The 24,479-nt window shown below is 34.2% G+C and overlaps 1 protein-coding gene across 5 annotated transcripts in view; it reads left to right on the top strand.

Moving 5' to 3' along the window:
* Window positions 1–24,479, top strand: part of LOC134854290 (acetylcholinesterase-like) — a 102,570-nt gene that overhangs the window by 70,184 nt on the left and 7,907 nt on the right. For all 5 annotated transcript variants that reach the window (XM_063870484.1, XM_063870485.1, XM_063870487.1 and 2 more), the window contains 4 exons: window positions 2,617–2,793; window positions 3,378–3,581; window positions 8,200–8,266; window positions 8,569–8,764. In XM_063870484.1, coding sequence (XP_063726554.1) covers window positions 2,617–2,793; window positions 3,378–3,581; window positions 8,200–8,266; window positions 8,569–8,764 — 644 coding nt within the window. The remainder of the gene's footprint in view (window positions 1–2,616; window positions 2,794–3,377; window positions 3,582–8,199; window positions 8,267–8,568; window positions 8,765–24,479) is intronic.

Here is a 24,479-nt window from a genome sequence, read left to right as displayed (position 1 = left end):
CCGTTTTTTTATAATCTTGGAGATTGACGCGCACAGTCCCCAAAAAACTAACCCAATTTGAGAAAAACGCGTTTTAAGTTTGAAGTTGTATTCGTATCTTCTTTATAAATTAAAACAGCACTGTGTTCAAAACATTAAACAATATAGTCAGAACTGAAATGAAAATACTGTTTAATCATCAAAAAATACCATGTCAGACATTGATCTCGTCAAAATAAACAATAAAAAACAAGCTGTTAAACCGATTAGCACTAGTGCTCACAAAAGTATTAAGAAGCAATGGTCATACGAAATAAAAAATTTCAATGCCTCATCTCGATATCAGATTGACTTTAAATAACAATGATGTATGGCTCATGCACTAAAAAATTACTAAAATCACACTGTTTTTGACAATTTCATTATGGGAGAACATGATTTGGAGAATGTAATTTTCAATTGATTTGGTTGGTAGTAGCGTTTTTTGTAAAAACTAAAACACATACGTTCCGAAATTTCCAATTTCAAAACTTAACCTTTTCGCATTTAGACTGAGGTATAAAAAATTGTCCGCTTTTTTATTGCAATCTTCTTTTAAGTTCTTTTTATATTGTCGGGCGCATTAAACTTCTGTTCGTATTGTCGAGTTAACATAAAAATTGGCACGAGATTAATAAGGCTATTACAACAAATATATAGTCTTCTTTTTTAGTCATGTAAAACTGCCAATTATAACATTAGACTGATGTTTATATTGGGAGCGGAAAAGTAAAAGTCAATCTATGGTATGGCCCGTGCTAATTGATTTTGTTCTGAGGCAATGTTTGCTAATCTCGAAAAAAAAATTTAAAAATTACTTGATTTTTTCAGGGACAAAATAGTGGCAGAAGGGTCTTTATTTTAATTTTATTAAATAAAGAACAGTAAACGAGATTCACAATCGGACTGATCACGGACACATATTTTTTTAAGTAGAATTTAAATAAATTGTTGTTTTTTGAAAGTTCAACGAAGAACGGAATTTTGCGAAGTCACTTTCCGGGTTTGGGGTTTTATCTCGATTCAAAATGATTACAGCGCAATCATCGCTATTCAATTTTTATCATTTTGACTCAAAATGGTATTTTGTGACCCGTCGCGATGCAAAAAAAGTCGCGCAATTTCCATCTTGATGCCTTAGCAATTTTGGACGCGTGGTGATCCACTATTACCGATCGCGACATAAAGGACAAAAATTATGGTACAATAATTTTCTGATGTGCTTTAAAACGTTAAATTATGTTCAGTTATTTTAAAAATATATTTTTTCTGAGATCTGGTGCAAATATTGGCTATAACAAAATTTAAAAATTATTACAGAATTTCGTAATTATATGAAAAACATTTTTTCAACAACAAGACATAGTTCATTTAACTGTTTTCCATTTAACCGATTTTTGATTTAAAGTTATCAATTCTTGGTTTAAAATTACCATGAGTTCGGTCATAAAAAGTGCAGGATGTTTGCGCCAGCAAAGCTGTTTCTTAAGTGTTTCCAACTAATTTCTGTTTTCCGGATGTTTCATGTATCAGATGTTAGCAGATGGGTACCGCCTCAACATCCGAAAAAACGAAAAATGTTGCAAACATCCACAAAACAGCTTTACAAGGGCAAATAACTTATATTTTTCAAAAAATAGAGCAAAGATACCATTTCTACCAGTCGCTTAAGAGGTGCTGTAGTGGTCGAATGAAGGCGGATCGCGTCAACTTGTTGCGAGTTTGCCAAAAGAGGGTTGGAAATCCTATTAAAATTAGAGCCGGTTATCGCCGCGATGGGGCAACGCGCGTGTAGTGTTCCCACCGGCGATCTTAAAACGAGAATCAGTTAAATTGAAATCGGATAATGTCCTAATTGTGAAATTTTTTTGAGATAGCATAATTATTATATATGTTCGGATGCTTGAAATAGCGGATGTTTGACATATGCGATGTTTGCCCTAGACCCATATTTCTCATACTATTCTTTCAGGCGAATAACGGAAGTAAACAGTTCTTCAGTCACTGAGAGGCATTGTAAGAATGCCTGCTTGGATTGTAAATTACGATTGAAACTGTATTAATGTCACATCACAATCAAGCCTTTTGAAGCTTTCCTCGGAATACCTAAAATGGTGTAGGTGTAGTAACAAGACAACTCACAAAATCAGAAAATTCGATCACTTGTGTAATTTTTTTCGAGTTATTGCAGTCCCAAAAAAGTTTGTCGTTGCGAGTTGTCGTGGTCCCACAAAGTGCCATAGTTTCTTCTTTCAACACTCCAAGGGGCTGTTACAAAAATCAAATACCTTAATTCCTGATTGCTACTATGCAATTTTTTTTTCGATTCGAGAGTATTGGTCTCAAAAATGGACATGTCCACCTTCTATAATTTTTTTTCTAGGAATCCCAACAAAATATTTACAAGACATTTTTTTTGCTCACGACGCCCATTTGTTGTAATATTTAAGCATGTAAGCTCAATACTCTATTTCAAACATTTTTTTTTTGCATACAGATTTTATCCAACCGGCTGGATACAGCATAAGAATGATGGCATTGAAAATGTGGGGAAAAGAAAAAATAACCAATTATAACCCGGAAGTTGGGGGTGTTTAGCTCATCAGTAACATCGTCCTCATGAGTGGCAAGGGACTGTTCTCTCCTGGCAGTTTCCAGGCACCGTCCGAGATCAAATTCTACTCCAATGTGTCTGCCCAGATCTACGGGTGTCTGGACCAACCGGACCCTGCAAACCCCCAACTGGATTCTATCAACATGACTTGCATGGGAGCGGTCGGTTTTGTTTTTATATTTTTCAATTATTTTTTCGGCTTTTTTAGTTTCTTATCTGAAAATTTAACAAATCAATGAAATTGACGAGGCCGTAATTTGACTTATTTCTGCTCTGAGGAGATTTTTCAATAAGATGGCTTCTTTTTGGAGATTTGCAGACTACATAAGACCATAGGTAAGATGTAATCGGCCATATATTCCATATATGGAATGAAACATTGGCCACAGATTAGATGTAAGCCTATGGTAACCAAATTTATTTTGCAACATAATCAGGGCGAACAAACTAAGATCAAATTGCAGCTTCTGACAATGGTCTTTGAAACACTAAAAATTGAAATTAACAGAGCAAACCAATACTTGAAGTTTTGAGCAATATTTCTAAAATTTTAAAACGCAACTCCTTCAGCGAAAAGTTTTCTTGCACGTTGCAAAGTATGTTTACGAGAAACTAAAACAGAACAAAAGGTAAAATCAGTATAGATAGGTGCAAGTAAAAAGTCGAAATTAGACTGAGTAAAAAACTCCTTGGAGCCAAACATTCCTGTGTTCGAAAGTCGGAACAAAAACGTGTGTTTTGACAGTTGACTGAGGAGCAAATGTTAAACATGTCTTTGGAGGGGGGAGCTGGCCAGTACCCTTCAGTGAAGGGATGGTACAGATATTACAGCAGATATCCCTGGACACCAGTCATAGACGGGGACATTGTAAGACCAGAGGTGACAAACTTCCTCCAGTTCAACAACTACGACGAACAACAGCTCAGATCCATGTTCTTTGAGTTCCAGGTATCACCACCTAACAAGTTCTTTGTTTCTGACGAGGGGGCCTTTCTGTTATACGGCCTAAAACTGTCGAATTGTTCGTTGAGTTTCTGTTTTTAACAAAAATCTTGAGTTTTTTTGCTGTTAATAGTTTTAATCAGGGGCGGATTTAGGGGGGGCGGACTCCCCCTCCTCAGGGATTCGACCCCCTGCCGACCCAAAGGCCGACCCCCTGCCGACCCTTTGGTACTTTTTAAGAAATCCGTTTTTGGCCGACCGACCCTAAAATTTTTCTAAAGGCGCCTTTTGGCGCCAATATATACTAACTTTGAGGGGGAGCGCGCGCCAAAAAAAACGCATTTTTTTTTGTCAAAATTTTCCATAAAGTGCCCAAAAAAAGTCTTTTTAGTGCTTTAGGAGATCTCGGAAAATCAATGTGGTCGCCCGAAAAGAAAAGGTCGTCAAAATTTTCAAAATTTTTTTGAAAATCCACCCCCCCCCCCTCGAGAAAATCCTAGATCCGCCCCTGGTTTTAATAATTCAACCAATCAGATAAGACGAGAAATATGATGCAATTTTCAAAAAACAAAAACATCAGATATGGGTCGTATAACAGAACAAAAACCCTGACGAGAAGTTGTTAATTTTTAATCATAATTTTTGCCTCTGGGTTTCATTTCTGATCTGCTTTCTGGTCAACAATTTTACGAAATAAAATATTTCTAGAAACAAAGTCGTGCCGTTTTCCAAAAACTGTTCTCATGTTTTGCAGTTTTTTGTAAATCCTATAGATTTATCTACAACTTTTTTTATTTCTGATGTAAGACAAGTAATAGATATTTCCTGAAATGATTAGGATAGAATACCCGAATTGACCAAAAATCCTGATCATACAATTTTCATATATGGAAATATGCTAGTCATACACTTATCATGCAATTCCATACGTACAAAAAATAGCATGAGAAAACTATGATTAGTAATTTTTCATATATGGAAATAGTATGACTAGCATTTTTCCATTAACCAAAAACATAGATTTTTTTAAAATTTAATTTTTCAAAATTTTTAGAATATGTTTGTAACCGAACACAAATGACAAAAAGCATGGTTTTCTCAACACTAGAGTCGCCAAAGGTTTGATCGTCTCGCATTTACAATGCATTGGAAACGACCTGAATTGTACCAGAGTTTTCTTGAACAAATGATATACTGAAAGCATCAAACTTTTGAAATTTGGCTGATTTTGATTATTTTTAAAGTTTGATTTTCCGAATTATCAGACATTAATCAAGGCATACATAAACATGCCATACAAAAAAAGGAGTTTATAGCGTTTTAGAAAAAAGGAAAAAATATCATTTTTGTGTATCCAGGACTGCGTTATGCACACAAAAAATTAAATTTTGCATGCAAATTTTTTTTTAGAAAATGTTTAACCAAATTCAATTTGTAGTTGAAAAAAAATATTTTGCAGCAATTTCAAAGTTATATGATTATCATTTTTTTGACAAAATTTTTTTTCTTTTTTTATAGTAAGAGACACTGACCGACTTTTACGCCAAAGCAAGAAAAACAATTTTGAAAATTCGATGACACCATTTTAGCAAATTGTATGTAACTTGTATGACTAGTATTTTTTCATAGACTTAGTTTATGGAATTGTATGATTAGCATTTTTGATCTATGGAGGTCAACCCGGGCATCAATGTAAAAGTTCTATCCAGCTTAAAAGCCTTTGTTGGGTACGGGTTCACAAACTCATTTTTCGACTTCAAGGGGTCGAGCCGATATATATTTGAAACTGAATAACCCAATACTTCGCATCAGTACAAACAAAGTTTCGCGGCATTGTCAGGCAGGCAACTAGTGAGCGCTTGCTCTGCTTCGCTCCACTGTGCTTACATTTGTCGCTTGAGATATAGTTTGCGTGAACCAGTGTTGGAAGGGGCGTTCAATAGGGAATTTAGGGGGGCGGGGGGTGGACTTACCCCCTCAAGGATTTGACCCCCTGATGACACAAAGGTTCCCCCTTTGTACTGTTTTTGGTGATGGACTCTAAAAATGTTCTAAGGGCGCCTTCGGCGCCAATATATAATATTTTTGAGGGGGAGCGCGCGCCGAAAAGGCGCAACTTTTTGATCACAATTTTCAAAAAAGTGCCTAAAAACGTTTTTTTTTTGGCCTGTTTTATTCTGTTTTTCAAAATTTTGCTGCAAATTGTTGACAATTTGTTTGAATAATGTTTTGTTTTGGAGCGAAATCGAAAAGAAAAAATTTGGCAATTTGCCGGGTTAAATGTTAAATTTATGACACGGCGCTTGGGGAACTTTTGTTTGTTTAGCAAGTGACATCAATTGAAATGACCACTTTTGAGTTTTCAACTTCTGTCGAGCTGAATTTCTTTTCTTGTCAGTGATTTGGGATCAGTAAAAACAGTATTTAAAATAACTTTCGGACCTGTTGAACAATCTTATCTTTTTCGATACTGTTGTACTTCGGCACTATTGTACTGCCTCGTTGAAGGTTTTTAGTTCTAGACCGAAGCTAAATTTCGGCTACCTGTGAACAATTTTTTTTTGGTCATTCAAATATGCTAATACATGGCTAATCACTGAAATAGATGTCAAATGTGGCTACTCAAATGATTGAGAGACTAATTTAAAGAAAAAATGCAACCTCTCATTTTCGTCTAAGACAGTAACAAAACCATACTCATCGAAATTTTTGTACCAGAAAGCATAAGCAATTTAACAGAAAGAATAAAATCACTATCTTTCAGTTGACCGATGGGTGTTGAGTTTTACATCGATAACCACCAGGCCTTTTCATTAACATTTGGTGTTTCGGGAGTGCGGTCTGTATTTAGACAACCGCATGTTTATGCTCGTCAGCAAGCAGCAAGTACTGTATTAGCCAATCAGAATTGAGATCAAACTTATGAAATAAATAAATATTAATTGTTTCCTTGTTTCTATTTCGGTTGGTTAATACAGTATTTGTCTGCTTAACTGACGAGTATGAATAAGTGGTCGTCTAAATACTGCTATGTAACCGTGTCTCGACACTAGCAAATATGCAAGACGAAGCAGCCCGCCTGCGTTATCTGCTTAAATTTTGATCGACTAAAATTTGTTTTAATCTCTTGGATTAATTTGATTTTAGCAATTGATTTGAGCTTTCTGAGTACATTCTGATAGAACTACAGTTTATAAATTTTAATCATTTTTTAATGAGGACTTTGCCGATGTTTCAGTAAGCGCGTATGTTCTATAGCCGAATTGAAGACGAAACATGAATTACACTGATACTTTAAAATGGGGTTTTCCTTATAACAAAATATGGCAAATTAAACAATATAAAAAGGGTTACCTAGCAGTATTAAGACAACTGCGTGTTCATGCTCGTCACTAAGCAGGCAAATATTATGGAATGCGGCCAAAAAGTAGACAAATTTTATTTCATACCGGCCAAAAAGTAGACAAATACTATATTAACCAGTCAGAATTGAGAACAGAAAGCAAATTTAGGAAATTTGATGGCAGCTGATTGGCTGAAAATTTTTGCTATTCCGTCCTTCTGTTTGCTCCTGCTAATGGTTTGCGTTAAAAACTGAGTTCGGGTAAGTTATGTTGCATAAAGTTGATACTATGTAACATGGAAAATTTTGTTCTGAAAAAGCTCAAAAAACATTTTAGAAGCTTCTTTTGCAAAATTTTTGAATTTTTTTAGTGCTGCCAAAATTGTTTTTCCAATTTGAAATTAAGTCATTTTTCTCCTCCTCTAAAGGATTGGTACCTGAAAGCGTCCCCTTGTTCGTACTATTTTACATCTGTTTTAGCAAAATAGTGGCCAGATCGATTTAGGGGGTGTAAAGTATGGATTTTTCATAAGCTAGCTTTGATTATAGCCCAGAGTTGTTCAAAATTGTTGGTAATACTGAAGAAAATTGAATTAAGACACTAATTTGTATAATTAACAGCAGGGGCTGTTAAATTTTGTCGACCTTTTTTTAAATAAAATTACCTTGCGAGCTCTCTGAAAGCACTAAAAAGACTGTTCTGCTCAAACTTTCTGCACCGCAGCCAAAATTTTGAAAAAAAACAGGCCAAAAATCGCGTTTTTAGGCAATTTTTGGAATGATTTGACCAAAATGTTTGCGTTCTTTTGGCGCGCACTCCCCCTCAAAGTTAGTATATATTGACGCCAAAGGCGCCTTTAGAAAATTTTTAGAGTCCGTCACCAAATTTAGATATCTCAAAATAGTACAAAGGGGGGACCCTTTGGGTCGGCAGGGAGTCGAATCCCTGAAAGAACGTCCGCCCCCAGCCCCCCCCCCCCATTAAATCCGCACCTGATTAACAGCCTACAAATGCAACCCCGAATAGGATATGTAAAAACCAATTTGGTTTGCACGTTAATTGTATGAAATGCATATTCTATACAGAATGATTTTTCAGAGTTATTACAAGCTTGGGAAGGGAGGTCACTTAGGGTGGGAGGAGATTGCACGGTTGACCCCTACAAAAAATCGACAAAATTTTTATCGTTTTTCGAAAATTCACCCCATTGAGAAAAACCCAGATCTTACTCTGCTATTGCTACATTTTGAACCAAATTATGGCATACTTCTGTTCTACAGGTTCTGGGGATAAATGTGATAGCGGGTGTGAACAGCAACGCCGGGGTGAACGGGCTCGCATTCACAGGTATGAACAATTCACCACAGACCAATTCATATCGGCATAAATTCATCAATGACACAATAATTTAAAAATTCCGAAGCTATTAATCAGAGAAAATGAGTATTTGTATTTGTATTTGTTTGCTGTATTCGGTATTTTTTCATCTCTATATCAACGAGAGTTGGGGATAAAGTGGTAAAGCGAAACTGAGATTTTTTTTCAAAGTTTCAAATTATCAGAAGCCTCTGTCATTGTAGATAACTATTATCCCTTCCCCGTAAACAACAAAAAATCATACAAATAATTATAAACTGTGTCCTAAACAGGTATGGTGGACATTGACGCCGACAGCTACCACACCCCCTACGACTTCAAGAAGTACACAGCCGGATTGAACAGTGACTTAGGCCAGTGCGGGTTGAGTGCGATCCTGTTCCAGTACACAGATTGGACCGAGCCCCCCGACCCAGACAGAAGCAGAAGAGACAGTCTCATTCGCATGTGTACAGACAGGTTTAAAAGGTACACATCACAGTTAAATAAAAGGGGAGGGCGTGTCGAAGTTTCGACCAACTGAGTACGGGGCGGGTGTGGTTTTCTAAAACAAATGATGACGTTTTGAATCTTTTTAATGAATTTTAGGCACTTTGAGTTATGACCGATGTGGTTAACTCATAGAGTAATTTCGGATAGGGTACACCGTCTGCTCGTCACGCTATCTTATTTTCGGCCGGATAGATTCGTGCAACTTCTTAGTCTAATACCGATCCTAATCTTACTCTTATACTATCTAGTCTCAGGGTGTTTAACTAGTCTCTGCTAGGCTCAATAGATCTAGGGTATACTGGTTTATTGCGGCTGCTGAAGTCTTCTTGGAGAGTCAACTAATTTCTAAGTTAAATTCAAATCTCTCTGGTGCTGAAATTACAAGTAATTCCAGCAATTACAAATAAGTGGGTTGTTAGTTTGATGGATCATGATTGGTTAATATTAAATACTTTACAGTGGTAAAATATCTAATTTATCCAATCATAAAATGTAGTTTAGATCAGGTTCCACCCATCCGGGTTTTACAGAGTTTTTTTAGAATAGTCTTTCTGTAATTCAAAGGATGGATGATGAACGTTGGTTTTTGGCGAACATCATATTTCGTCTGGGTTCTCTTGTTAGAGAAGTTCCAGGTTCAATCGTTGTGTCTTCTCATGACAACGACTGGGTTTTCGCAACAAACTCAAATCTGATTTCAGAATGGTTGGCTATGACAGGTTTTTTCGTTTCATGTAGAGAAGTTCTTTGTGTTTGACCTTGTCTGGGAATGGCGTGGAGATTGTGCGTGGAGGGGATGCCTGCTTACTCGGATCTGTACGTATACTTGAACATCGAGGTGGTCATTGGTCTAGTTCAATGAAGTCCTTTTCTGCGAAGTCAAGTCGTACTCTAAATCCTTTGAGTTGTGATTGTGGGCGGCATATTGATTGTGGTAGGCCATTCTTTTTCGAGTGTGTTGGGGTCATTTTGTCTTTGGATGTTCGTCTTTGGTGTTGTATGCTGATCTATATACTGCAAGGTATAATTTACATTTTATAAATTTTTTATTAGTTTGGTGTTTTAATTATGATTTTGCTTAGTTGTTTTCACAAAAGCTTTTTGTTTTAGTTCGGTTATTTTGAAGAGTTACTCACCCTTGAGTACCTCTTATTAAAAATAGGAGTGTGGTCACAAAGCGTGGATGTAGCGCGGTGGGTTAGGCCGGCTATAGAGCATGCTCAGGACGTCCTCTCTGGTGGGTTAGGCCAGGAGTGGGAGTATGATTTTGTGCGGTTTCTGTGAGAGGTCCTGATATGTGATAACGTTTTATGTTGAGTTTATTGTGGTTTTTCTTATGTTTCGTTGGTTGTGTACTTTTTTCAAAAATCAAATTGTTTTTGGTATGGGTTTGTCTTTCGACTTTTTTGTGTTTTATTATTTCTTTCTTAGACTTTATAATAGTCTTCAAAAGAATAAATTATCCAGTTTTAAACTGGGTTAATCCGGTTTGGGTACCGTTGGTTTCTTTTTCTTAGTCATGCTGTTATTCTATGTGTTGTGGTGTTTAGTAAGCTGCATTGGTTAGTTTTGTTTAGTATATAATTCCTTTCCAACCGGGTTAAAGGAAAGTTTGAAACTTGTTATCGTGTGTTAGAGTTGTTGAGTGTGAAAACTTAAAACTGAAATTCATTATTTAAACAATTCTTCGTGGGCGAGCTTGTGCGAGTTTGGATAGAATTCTTGTGCGAGTGAATGAAAATATCAAAAGGTTAGTACTGCATTTGCGTTTTATCAATTTACTACATAGAATTTCAATTTTACTGCTAGTTTTGGGGAAAAATTAAGTTACAAATTTTCATCATTATTAGAATTACTGCTTTTAGGGAAATAATTTATAAATTAATTTACTACATTGGTATGAATTTTATTGAATTTATCTAGTGTAAAATATTAATAGAGTTTTTAAGAATTTGAAGAAGTTTTCGATTTTTTATTTTTCTTTATTGTATTTTGCAGATGATCGTGAGATGAAGACTAAAAATCTAAATAAAACATGGATAAAGAATGGTTAGTGTTTTATTTTAAATTTATTAGTTAAGAATATGTATAAATTATACTTACCTGTTAGTCGTCGGGGAAAAAACCGTGGGGGAAGATGTCGTGGATTATGTCGGAATTTGTTAGTAACTTTGCTAGTATGCGAATGATGTTTTTAGTTTGAAGCAGTGGCCAAAGCAATGGTTTTTAGTTCTTCAGTGCCAACTGCAAACTCATAAGGTGTGTTTTGGATGAGATTATATAATTTGTGGTTATATTTAGTGTTGTGGATGAATTCTAATATGGGGATTTCTATAGGTTGAACAAATTCATGTGGGATAAGGAAGGGTCTGGATTCTTCTGCGTTGAAGGTCTTTGTGATGGGACAAAAAATATACATTTGGGTTATGGGATCATAATTGCGAAGAATACCGTGAAGGTTAGTATCTTTGATGCAATATGTGAAATTAAGAAAAAATGGTGATGTGTATTTAGAGTTAATAAATTGAAAACGATGGTGTGGTTGTCTTGATGGAGTGTGTAGGTCAAAGTGATTCTGTATAAAGCGGTAATATGTATATGTGTGGGTTTGTTTAGTGCGTAACATAATGTCGTGTGAGCAGTGCAAATCTCGTTCATGCGGTGCAAGGAAATGAAAGGTTAGTGAAAATAATTGAAATCTTTCTTTAAAACTTTCGTAAGCTTGTGTGTCGGTTAGTGCTTCAGAAATGATGTGGTCGAATTTGCGATCAAATATATTGAGTGTAAAAACATATGGTGTTTTGATGAAAATTTTTTCTGTGATTTGTGGGTTAGCGAAGCGATCATCATCTAAAAATTGGTCTTGGTTAGTTCGGATGATGTTATGATCGTAATATTCTAGCGTATATTCGTTAGCTCGGGGTGCAGTGTATGTTTTTAGTGATTTTTTATATCCGATGTAAGTAAATTGTCTATGTGTTAGTGGTGTTGTGAGTCGATATAGCATATCTTGATTTCGTTCTATATCGATGTGAGTATTAGATAAAGGTAGGCAAAGGGGGTTAGTAAAATGATAATATGATGTCCAATGAAGTGTAGGCATTAAAACTTGTTCATCTACAAAACTACGTGTGTCGTTAGTGTCGTTAGGGGTATTTAAAGTATACTGTGGAAATGAGGGTAAGGTGATGGCTAAAAAATCTTTCGTGTTAGTGTGATTTGGATGATTAATATATTCACGGGCTGTTCCTGGTTTTGTTGGAAATGGATGGTTTGGGAATTTTCTTTTGAAAGTGCGGTAAGCTCTATTAGTGCTAATTGATGATTCGTTGGATGTGGATGATGGTTCTAGTGATGCGGTATAAGCTGAAGAGGGTGTAGGGGTAGATGGGTTTGATGATTCTATGGTTGATGAAATCTGGTTTATAGTTGAGGTGTCAAGGTGGAAGGGTTGTTGTCGTAAGGTGATAAAATTATCTAGTTCTTGGGAGATTTGGGGGGTGTCTGGAGAATTGGATGATCGATCTGAATGAAGTGAAGAGTAGGTTGGGGTAACTTGTGAAGCATAGGAGGGTGTAGAAATGGATGGGAGTGGGTTATATGGTGGGATTGGTTGAAAAGAGGGTTTCAAAAAAACTGAGGGATTGGTTTGAAAATTATTGGATGGAGATGGTTCAGAGTCGGCAAATTCATCAGGGGTTTCAATATCTGGGTTATTGAGTTGTGAGATGGAGTATAAAACTGAGTTATGTGAATTAGTGTCTGAATTCATGCCTGATGTTGAATTATTGTTTGGGAAATCGGGTGGCGGGAAAGCAAAAAGTGGAATTATTGTAATTGGAGTGTTGAGGTTGGTTGGGTGGGAATTTGAGCGGTGTAGGGATCCAAGTGGTCGGCTCATCGTGGGCTAAAAAAATTATTATTTTGAGACTGAAAAGCAGTTGTATGTGGTTGTTCTATAATTTGTTCATATGTATTTTCATCTAGTGAATTGTGTGTCATCATATGTTGAATGGGACTTTGTGATATGGTTGGTCTGAAATTTGGAGTATGTGTTATTGCTAAATTTCGAAAATTTCGTGGGACTAGTGATAATGGATGGTTATGTGGTAGGGGTGGTAACTGTGGTGCTGTAGGCGTAATGTCTACATTGTTATGTTCTTCGTCATATGTGTTCTGTCTTGTTGCTATTTTTGTGTTGTATTCTTTTATTTGTGCGTCTAAAAGAATTTTGTTTATTGATGATGAAAAAATTCCAAAAAATCCTGCAAATAAGATGCGTGCTACACTTGCTTGTCTATTTACTTGTGTGTGTGTATAGCGCATGTATTATAGATTCCTTTTAAGAGTGAGAAAAGAAATCCTATAAAGTTAAACATTGCGTTTGAAATAGTTAATTTTTCTAAGATGTAATAGGGCCATCCTAGAAAATCAAGAATTTCATTTTTGAGTGTAACAAAGCTAAAAATATTTATAGGTGAGATATCTTGTGGTCGGTATTTTTCACCGTTGAGATATATATAGTCTTTAATGTCTTTAAAATATCCGCTATAATCTTGTGTATAAATGTCTGCAAATCCTGCTGTTTCGGCAAGTTTGCGTAAGTTTTGGTCAATTGATTGTTTTTGTATCGTGTCCATTTGTGTTAATAATTCCTGGAATTGTTGTGTTCTAATGTGATGTTGTATATCGGATTTTGAATATATTCCAATTGATTGTAAGTCAATATTTGGGTTTCGAACAATAGCTCTAATGCTTTCAGGTGAAAATTTTTTGAGTGATTGCATTAATGTGGGATATGGGGTAAGAAGGTAATATTTATCATCATCAGGGTTCAGTTGTACTACATTGTGGCTATTTTCTGATCCACATGGGACTGCGGTATCCCAGAAATAGGTTCGTCTTGAAAGTTTGTCAACGAAGTGTACTTTATTCTTATAAAAGATAGGGATTCTTTTATAGCATCGTTTATCTTCAAAAACATATAGTGGTGATACTTTTTTGGTACAGGTATAAAACCATAAAATGTTTCCTTCATAGTCTACAAAATTTGATCTATTGCCTGATAATAAATATCCTGCGTAGGGTATTTTTAATACTGCTAATGCGAGTGATTGTAGGATTTGTGTTCTTTCTAATTCGCATAGTTGGTGAAGTGTTTCTAATTCAGAGAGTGACATTTCTTGAAAAATTCGGCTAGTTGTGTAGTCTAATTTCATATCTAAGTGAATATCATAGTGGATATTACCGAAATATGTACTATTCATTAGTGATAGTTCTTGTAAACGTGTGCTTCTAGTGTCATGGGGCTTTAGATGTCCACCGGGTTGACCTTTACTTTTTTGAAAATTAACTGGTATATATGATGTTCCTTCGTTTGGAGGATGACCTGTGGCATATGGGTCGATTTTTATTTTTCCAGTGGTCATGTCGAATCCTTTTTCGTATTAAACTAATATTTCAGAGTATTGTGTTTTGTGAAGTGGGTTTCTGTATTTACATGCAAGTTCTGTTTCTTGATATATTTGAAAACGTGTCAATTTATTTTCTATATTGTGTATGTTCCTAAAATTAGAACTTTGTTTTCGTGATGGGTTTACTTGTTCATATGGAATGGACTGTATAAAATATTTTTCGTGAAATTTTATCATACGAGCGTGTATTTTTGCTACTTGAAATGTTGTACATGTGTCTTCGGGGAACCAAACAATTGTTGCTTGTGTTCGTGTTGTAGGGTCACAATAGCCTTGATCGTTTTTACAAGGTAATCTAATTCCTTGATAGACCATTGTGTTATCTGATAAATCGCGTGTGAGTTGTATTTTTTCGAGTTGTATTTTCCAATCGAAAAACATTATTTCTTGATATCCTTTATTTTTTGTGTCTGCTTTGCAGTTTGATGGGTTATTTATACCAATATGTGGTATCCAGTGTTTATCGTGTATGTCATAAGTTAATCTTCCGTGTGCGCCGTTGTATGGATATTTTTCGTCTAGTTTTATATGTCCTTGATATCTTTCAAGTTCTGCTTGATGTACAGAATCTGAAAAAACTTGGAAATATACTAAATTTCTATCTTTGTTTTTATTTTTTGTGATATTTAGTCTGAGTAACTCGTTTTTACAATCTTCGGGATTGAGATGTAAAAGTCGTTCTATATTACTCTGGTAGAATGATTCGTGGTCAAGTCGGTTTTTATTTCCATTTGAGACTTGTGAACAATGTACTTTCTTTTCAGAAAATGTTGCTGTGAATTTATATCCTATAACTGTTGTTGCTCGGGCTTTTGAATAAAGTGTCGCTATTACATTTGTTGTTTCTATGGCTTGTGGTTCTGTTTCGCATTGTGATACTTGATTTATTGCATATTTGTGTAGTGTTTTTTGTTCGTTTTCGTCACAATCGTAATGTGTTACTAATAAATCTTGGGGTCCTGTGCGGGGGGAAGGGTTTATGTTTTGATTGGAGATTACTAGAAAAAAGAGTTGGAGAAAAATCAATATTTTTAGAATATACATGTGTATGATAATCCTGAGTATGGGTTATAAAATGTGATGTAACCAATTGTCTTTTTGGTATATCTGTCGTATTTGTATATTAATTCAGTTGTTATAAATGGTGGTGGTAGGGATTGAGGTGTTATATTTGGTGGATTTAATGGATAGGGGTGTTGAGTAATGTTGTTTAATTTAACCGTGATTTCAAATTTTAATTTTAGACTATTCTGTTGGAGTATTTGGATGTTATGAGCACGAATGTCTTCGTGAATGTCTTGTCTATATTGTAGTCTATTTAGTGCCCAGTTATGGAGTCGGTTATTTTCTAGGTGTTGTCCAAATAATGGTGGAGGTGCTGTGAATGTATTCCAGTCTAGTCTTAAAGGAATATTTGTTGATGATTGTTCTCGATATCTAGCGTCGAGGTTATTTGGGAAATTTAAGTTAAAAGGTGGTGGTGAAATCTGGCTTATTGATGGTGTTGATGGTAGTGATAATGTTTCTGGTAGTGATGAGGATGTTGTTGTATCCGTAGAAATATCTATTGGATCATTGATTAAATTTGGTTCACCTTGTGTGAATGAATGTGTTGTCCAATATGGTAGTCGTGATGTTTGGTTTGTAGGGTTAAAGGGATTTTCACGTATTTGTTCAGATGTTGGTGTTGAACCTAAGTAATCTGAGGGTAGGCTTGAGGTGCTACGTTGTGAAAGAAGCGTAGGGGTTTCTGGTAATATACCAATGGGGTTTTCTGGAGTACCTTGTGATGGGGATTGGGGTATATCAAAATGAACTCGGGGAGTTTGAAAATTTCTGTTTCGTAGAGGATGTATAATTTGTCTATTTATTTCTACTGTATTTTGGTTTTGACTAGGGTTTCGTATTCTACTTAATTCTTGTGGTAATGTTGGGTATAAGTTATATGTTGGTTCACTTAGAGGTGCTTGTCGTTGAACTGGTTCTAGTGGTTCTGATTAGCGAGCGTGTCGTTCTTCAAAGGTATATGGGTTATCTTGAAAGGAAATTCGTGTAGATGTTTGGTGGTTTTGGGTAATTGAAGGTGGTGTTGGGTTTTCCTGGGATGATGTCGGTGAAGACTGACTGTGTGATTGTTGGTTAGCAATTTTTGATGGTTTTTGATCTATTCTTTTAGTGAAAAAATTTATGTTTATTGTAGTATTCTTCAAAAAAAGAATTAGGAGGATTGTTGCTAGGGCGAATGTGATAATTGCTTTCTTTATACATTTGCATATTGTCAAGATGAGAGATGATAGAAATGTTATAAAAATTACAAATAGTAAGAAAATATCTGTTCTACTAAAAATGGTTCGTATCATTTAGATAAGTTTTGTGAATCGTACCTGTGGATATAGTCAATAGCTTTTGAAAGCTGGAGGTATAGTTCAAATATGGAATAGAAAATTAAAAAAATATTGCAAAAAATGATTAAGATTATTACAAAAGATTCAAAGGTATCAAAAAGAAATATGATGAAAGGTTTAAATATTGTGAAAAAGTTTGCGAGAATGTTTAGAATTATGGTAACTGGTCGAGAGAAGAGCATTTAAGAAATGGCTTCTCGATCGAATATTTTTTGTTGTTTGAGGCAATTTTCAAGTGTGGTCGAATTATTTATTGGTTTTTTGACAAGTGGGTCGAGTTTTGTGAAAAATTGTTGGGGGCAAATTTTATGGTGATCGGGAGGTCTTCTTTGTCTTTATTTCCATTTGTCAAATGATCTGGGGTATTTTTGAGATTTTTATACTTTAGGCTAATTAAAATGGTCGTTCTTTTACTTTAGGCTAATTTAACATATTTGTTTGGGGGGTATTTGAGGTCTGAGTTGGGGAAATATTGTTGATCTTTGGTTTATTAGATAAGGGAGGGTTATGATATTATGGTGATATTTATTTTAGTTGTCAAGTTGGAATGGTTTGCTTATTTTTGACCTGGAGGTCGCAAAGTTATAGTTATAGATATGCCTGGAGTTTAATATCGTTCGTCTAGTTGATCTGTGTTAGAGTTAGAGAAGGTGACGGATTGGATGAATCCTATTGGCTAATTATGAACTAGAATCGTTGCGTGTTTGTCAGCATGTTATTTTGAAAAATGAAAGTTCAAAATATTTCAGAGGTGCAAAAATTATTAAATATAAATTTAAAGCTGTTTTTGAAATTCGACTTTCTTTAATATTTTAGATTGTGGAATGAATGTTTTATAGTTTTTACGTGGTTGATTTCTAAGTCGTGATGACTCTCTATGTTCTGATTTGTCGATTTGTTCCTGAGGTATTATTTTTTCTGTCATTTTTCTATTTTTTCTTTCTTTTTGTGGTGTATTTTGATCTAGCTTTTTTGTATTGTTTTTTGTTGTAGTTGATTTTTTATTTTGGTTTTCGAGGTGAATGTCATGTTGTTCCTTTGTTTTATTTTCCGTATGTGGGTAATTTTGAATAACTTTCAAACCTGTGAAAGAATACAATTGAGTTAGTTCGCGTAGTGCGTATTCTTTTGGATAATAAGGTAATAGGTTGTTTCGATGTTGAACAATTTCTTTTTGTTCTGAGTCGGTGATTTTATATGTGACATCAGTGGGTTTGGCAATTATTTGGTATGGTCCTTTACGAAGGGGTTGTAATTTTTTAGAAATTCCGTTTTGAGTGTTATAATTGGGTATTAAAACAAATGTTCCAATTTTTAAATCGGAGGCTGGTGTAAAGCGTGAATTTATTTGTTCATTAATGTTTTGCCTTTGTAACAACTTTTTTGTTACTCTTTGGTAAATTTCATTGTGTTTTTTATGTCTGTTTAAAATCCATTCGGTGTGTGTACCGGAGGCTAATTTAAGAATTTGTGGGTGATGAAAATGATCTTCATCGTGTGTGTGTAGAGGTAGATTATAACAAATTGAGTCTTTATTCGGTTGACAATAACTTTGTGCATTTTTATGAGAGTTTGCTGTAAACATAATCGGTTTGCGTGGCTTTTGATTAAAAACCATTTCATATGGTGACATTCCTAGAGTTGTCGTGATTTGTGAATTATATGCTAAGGGAAATAGTTTCACATCTGCTGACCATTCGGTATATCTTGTATCATTTCCATTGATGATACATCTAAGATATTCTTGTAGTGAACGGTTCATACCTTCGACTAAGCCGTTTGTCCAAGGTGCGTGAGATGTACGTGGTTTGTGTTTGATGTTATATAGATGACATAGTGTGATGATTTCATTATTTATGAATTCTGTACCGTTGTCTGTAACTAAAATTTCTGGTAGTCCGAATTTAGCTATCTAGTGTTCATAGAGTGTTGTGTAAGCGTAATAAGCGTTACAATGTGGTACTGGGTTAAGTGCTACATAATGTGTAAACGCGTCAACAATTACCATAATGTAGGAGTTTCCTTCGGATGAGGGTGAAATTGGTCCTTTTGTATCAAATGAAATACGGTGGTTAAAGTACAAACTTTGTCGTTTGAAATCTTGTTTTTGAGCTATTTGTTTTTGATTTGGATAAGGTTTTTTTAGCTGACATACTTTACAATCATTGCATAGTACTTTTATCCAAATTGGTGCATTTGGAAAATAAAAATTTTGTATGAAATTTGAATATGTTTTCTCTGATCCAGATTGTCCTTTAATGTTTCGTGTATGTGAAATATTAAAAGCTATAAGAATCATACTTAGAGGGAGACAGGGAACTGTAGATTCATTTAATTTGTATTCTAGAAGATCTGTGTTTTTGTTAATTGTTGTATTATTAAATTTTCGAAAATATCGGAGGAGTGTTTTATTTCCAAAAATAGTTGTATCTGCCTTGACGGGTTTAGTTTTATATTTGTGCCATGATTTTAGTTGTCTAATTACTGGGTCAAGATTTTGATATTGTTTCAAAGTATTAATTGTAACTTTATCTGTTGGGGGGAGAAAAATGTTTGCAATTTCTAATTTAGATAAAGGAATTGTATCAAGTGGGTCATGGAGGTCAAATACTTGATTTATTGTGTATTTTGAATCGTTTGTTTGTGGTCCTGATAAATTTATTTTGTCAGTTAGGTTTTCTTTTTCAATTAATGGAAAAAGGTCTTTTTTATGCGGGTGTTGTTTTACTCTTTTTTGTTGGGTGTTATTTTTTATCCATTGTGAGTATGGAATTGGTTTGAAAGTTGATGTTCCAAGTAGATCAACTTCGTAGTGGTTATTTTGGCAATCTAAATAAAGTGGGAAGTGTTGTAAATTGTTTATCTGTGATTGTTCAACGTCAGTTTTTACTGCATATTTGCATTCAAGTCGGGGTGATGTTTCGTTTTCTGCAAGGTAGAATTTTATATTTTTGGGTATTTCTACTGTAGTTTTACGTGTAAGTAATTCAGGTGGTGTATTTCGACTTAATGTGTCTGGTAATGCAAGATTTTTTCCTGCTGTCCAAACTATATGTAAGTTTGGGAATTTCATTAGATTTAATTGAAATCTATAAACTCGATGATTTGGATTGGATTTTTGTGTAAAGAGAAAAATGATTGGTTTGTGATCTGTAAATAGAACTGTTGGATGTTTTGATCCAAGTATCAGAAATTCATATTCTGTTAGGGTATATATTATGGCTGTACATTCTCTCATTAGAGTTGAGAGTCGTAGCTCTGCTTGAGTGAATAATCGAGAATTTGCTGATATAAGATTCATTTTGTTTGTGCCATTGTGTGATTGTAATAATGCTGCGCCGATGCCAAAATTCGAAGCATCGCACATTGCATAGAATGGTTGATTTGGATCTGGAATTGTATTCGAAATTTGTTCAGTTAGGAGTTTTTTAAATTCTTCAAATCGTGCTTGATGTTCTGTGTTCCATTCAAAATTATTTTGTTGTCTAAGTATTTTATAGAATGGTCTTAGGTATAATTGCATTTTATAGACATATTTGCTTAAAAAGTTTAACATTCCAAGGAATTTTTGGATTTTCTTTTTGTTTGTTGGTGGTTCGAGTTTTTGAATAGCATCAATGCGTGATTTTAATGGAGTGATTGTTTTTCTTTCTATATTATGTCCTAAGAATTTAACTCGTGTTAAAAAGAAGTGTGATTTATCGGGGGCGGCCTTCAGATTTTCGTTCTGGAGTATTTTGTGATAGTTTTCTAAGACATTGAACATTTCTTCTTTTGTTTGTGATTGCATAAAAACATCGTCTAAATAAGTGATTGCGTTTTTCTTGAGTTTTAGTGGTCTAAACATTTTGCTCATAAAAGCTGAAAATGCTGCTGGTCCTATGGATATTCCATAGAATAGGCGGTTGAATTCATATTGCTGATTTCCAATAACAAATTGTGTTAAGCGTCGCGATTGTTCATCTAGTGGCATTTGATTATATGCACTATTCATATCTGCGGTTGTAAAGTATTTTCCGTTTATTTTTGTTAAAATAACTTGTATTGGTTCAATAGGCCAATTGCATTTTGATTCGTCTATTAGTGAATTAAGGTATCTAGCGTCTAGAACTATTTTTAATGATTCTCCTTTTGCTAGGATGATAACAGGGTTGATAAATGTGTTACCTTTTGGTTGTTCTTCTTTGTTTACCGGTGAGATGATATTGTATTGTTCTAAAATATCGAGTAATCTGTTTACTTTATCATGTAAGTGAATTGGTACTTTACTTGCTCTTTGTTTTTTGAAAACTGCGTCAGGTTTTAGTGGAAGGTGTAGTGATGAGCTGATTTTGCCAACATCAAATTTAGATGTTGCATAGACTGATGAATATTTTATTAGCTGTTTGGCTAATTTATCAAATTCGTCTTGTGTTATTTGTGAATGTTGAAAGTTAAACATTGTTAAAAACTTCTGTTGAGTCTCTGTGTAGTTACTTATGTTGAATGTAGGTTTGAAATATGGAGTTTTTGTGAAATAATCTGTATTTCTTTTTTCATTACTTATTATATTATTTATGGATAATTCTTCATTAAGAATTGTGGATTGACAAATATCTAATAATTGGAGTATATTATTTACGCGGTATTCTTTTTCGTGTATTGGTGATATCGTAGCGTTGGTTTCGCAATAGCCTAAAAGTCCTAAAGGTAATGTTACTTGATAGGGTGTATTGTTGTATACATGTAGAGATATAATATCTGAATTCGAGTTTTTCAAATATTTTATGGATGAGATTGTGATTTTGAAAAACTTATGGATAGGTTTGAATTCAAAGTCTGACATATAGAGTTGTTGTTTATTTTGTTTTTTATCATATTGGTGAACTTGTTTTATTGAAAAATTATATATGTTTCCTGATAGTGGTTTCAGGTGTTTTCTTTGTTGGTTATATATTGGATAAAATTTTGAAAAGAATGGTGGTTGTTTGTTTAATCTTTGGACAAATGTTAGGGATGTGTCTTTTGTTTTTGTGTATTTATCTTTGATTAGTATTTTACTGTTTAAGATGTTGATTGTTGGTATATATTTAGAGATAAATGGTATTCCTATGATATTGTGTTTAATATCAGTGATATGAAATATTTGTTTAAATGGTTTATTTAAAATTTTATTCTGCTCCATTGTTCTTGTGGGGAGAAGAAATAATTGAATTTTTCCATAGTTTACCAATGTTGATCCCTGTGCTGTTGCTAGTTTACTGGAGGTTTCAAGAGGTTTTAATTTTGGGTGTAATGTTTTTATCTCATTCCATGTGGGAATGTTTATTATGTTTGATTCTGCTCCTGAATCAATTAAAAAATCAATTTCAAGATCTGGTGGTTGAAATTCTTTGTTTCTTGGACTTTCTAAAAGAAATGGTATTGTCCAAATTTTTTCTTTAGGTTGTTCTTTTTGTATATTTTGATAGATGTGATTTGTATTCAAGCATTTTGTTTTGTCGTTTTCATTGGATTGGTTTGTAGTGTTGATTTCGTTAGTTTCTTGTGCCGTTTGTGTGGAATGGATGGGTTCAATATAATAATTGTGAAGGAGTTCTAATTGATTTTCATATATATGTGATGAAAAAGGTTGTTCATATATAATAGGTTCGTAGTCATTTTCGACTGCTATCATATTTATGGAGGTAGTGTTTTCTGTATCACTTTCTGAATCTGATGATTCACAGTTTATTTGATTCAGTTGTAGCTCGTTATTTCCTGTGTCATCAATACCTGGGGGGTCTGATGTCGTTTCTGGATTTGATTGTACTTGATTTATATTTCTTTGATGTTTAGGTGTAGTACTTCTGTGGCGATTATTAGAATTATTATAATGGTTATTATTCCTGTGTGGTGATTGGGAATAATTTCTATAACGATTATTATAACTTGAATGTCGATTTTGTGAATTATTTCGTGATCTGTTTTGATAATTATTGTTTGGCCTGTTATAGTTTGATCTATTATATGAGTTATTCCTTGGTCGATTGTTCGGGTAATTCTGGTTTCGGTTGTTTGAATAACTTCTATTTCGATTATTGGAGTAGTTTCTATTTCTATTGTATGATGAGTTTCGTGATTGATTGTTTGGATAGTAATTATTCCTTGATTGGGAATTAGATCTAGAAACAAATTGTGTTGTGTTCGAATTTGATCTGGAGTAGTTATTTCGACTATTTGGTCTATTGTAATGATTTTGTGACGAATTTTGTGTATTTCTTCGTTCTGGTGATCTTCCTCTATAACTTGAGTTATATGGTGATTGATTTCTCGTGTAGTTGGTATTGTTCGGAAGTGGTTTTCCTGAACTGTTGTTGCTGTATACATTTTTGTTCGGTAGATTTTGATCTTTCTTCATGTATTGGTAGAATGATTTATTCGGTTCTTTATATTTTTGAGGTTTGTTTTGATTGTCCTGTTGTTTTTGTCTACATTCAGAAATACTATGTCCGTATCGTCGGCAATAATTACACCATTTTTTGAAAGATGGTTTGCCTTTAAAGTTTGGGTGTTTTTCGTAAATATTGAGTATTTCAGTGATTTTTCAACGAGGTCTGTATCTGATTCCTGTATATTATTGATATTTGTGGTATTTGTTTCAATTCGGTTAACATATTGTAATTTCTGATTTTCTGTTTCTTCAAGTTTCATTGTGATTTCCGCTTGCTCTTGCTTGTCTACTAGTTTTCGAAAATCTAAATTGGGCTCTCGAATTGAGGAGGGATGGGATGCTCTCTTTTTTATTGCTATTTTCCTTAATTGAGGTGTTAAGGTCATCATTAAGATTTCTGTCATTTTTGTGTTTTTATAATCGTGTGTATTTAATGAATATGCTTTTCGAACTAGTGTTTCGATACGTACTGCTAATTGTTTGATGGTTTCATTTGGTAATCTGCGAATTTCATTACATAAAACTCTTTGTTGTTGTTTGTTTCTTTCGGAGTCAAACATTTTTGAAAATTCTTGTGTAAATCTCTTCCAATTTGATTTTATTTCTATAGGCAATACTGAAAACCATTTTTGGGCTGCGCCGTCTAGGGTTGTCTGTATCAACGCTGTGCGTCGATGTATCCAGTTTTGATGTAGTGGCGTATTAATTGGTTCAGGTCCTATATTTAAAATTAAATTTGCTGTTACTGCATTTAAATAATCTTCTACAGAATATTCAGGGTCTGTTCCTGTGAATACCATTAATGGTTTGTTTGATGTTATTGATGATCCACCCATAAGGTATGGATTCATTGTCATTTGTAATGATTCTGCTGCATTTGGCATTTGTGAAAAATTAGAAAGTTGATTTTTTGTTATTTCGTGTTGTTGAAGATAATATGGAAGTGGTATTTCATTTTGCATTTGTGTTGGTTGATATGAGTGTGTAATCATTGGGTTTTGTGGCTGAATTGGTTGAAAAGATTGTGTATTAATTGGGTTTTGCATTTGTATTGGTTGTTGATTTTGTGTATCTATCTGGTGTGGAGAAAAATTTCTATGATGTGTATATGGTTTCTGCATTCCTTGTCCGCGATATTCTTGCGTATATGGTGCAAATATATCTGGTTGTAAATGATCATCATCAGAGGATAGGTAATCCGTTTGATGAGGTGCTTGTTTTTTTTTTATTCTGTTGAAAGAATGGGTAATTTTCACTATGATCCTGTGGAGGATGTGGATTAGCTTGAAAATTTACTGAATTGGTGGTTGCCATTGGATTATTCCAATATCGAGATCTGATTTGATTATTATTATTATTTCGTGGAGGATAGTTTGTTTTTGATGAATGTGTATAATTAT

Source organism: Symsagittifera roscoffensis, chromosome 9 (genome assembly GCF_963678635.1).
Source record: "Symsagittifera roscoffensis chromosome 9, txSymRosc1.1, whole genome shotgun sequence".
In the NCBI taxonomy this organism is placed as follows: Eukaryota; Metazoa; Xenacoelomorpha; order Acoela; family Convolutidae; genus Symsagittifera; species Symsagittifera roscoffensis.
The sequence above is the reverse complement of the archived record's forward strand: the minus strand, read 5'-3'. Positions and strand labels throughout refer to the sequence as shown.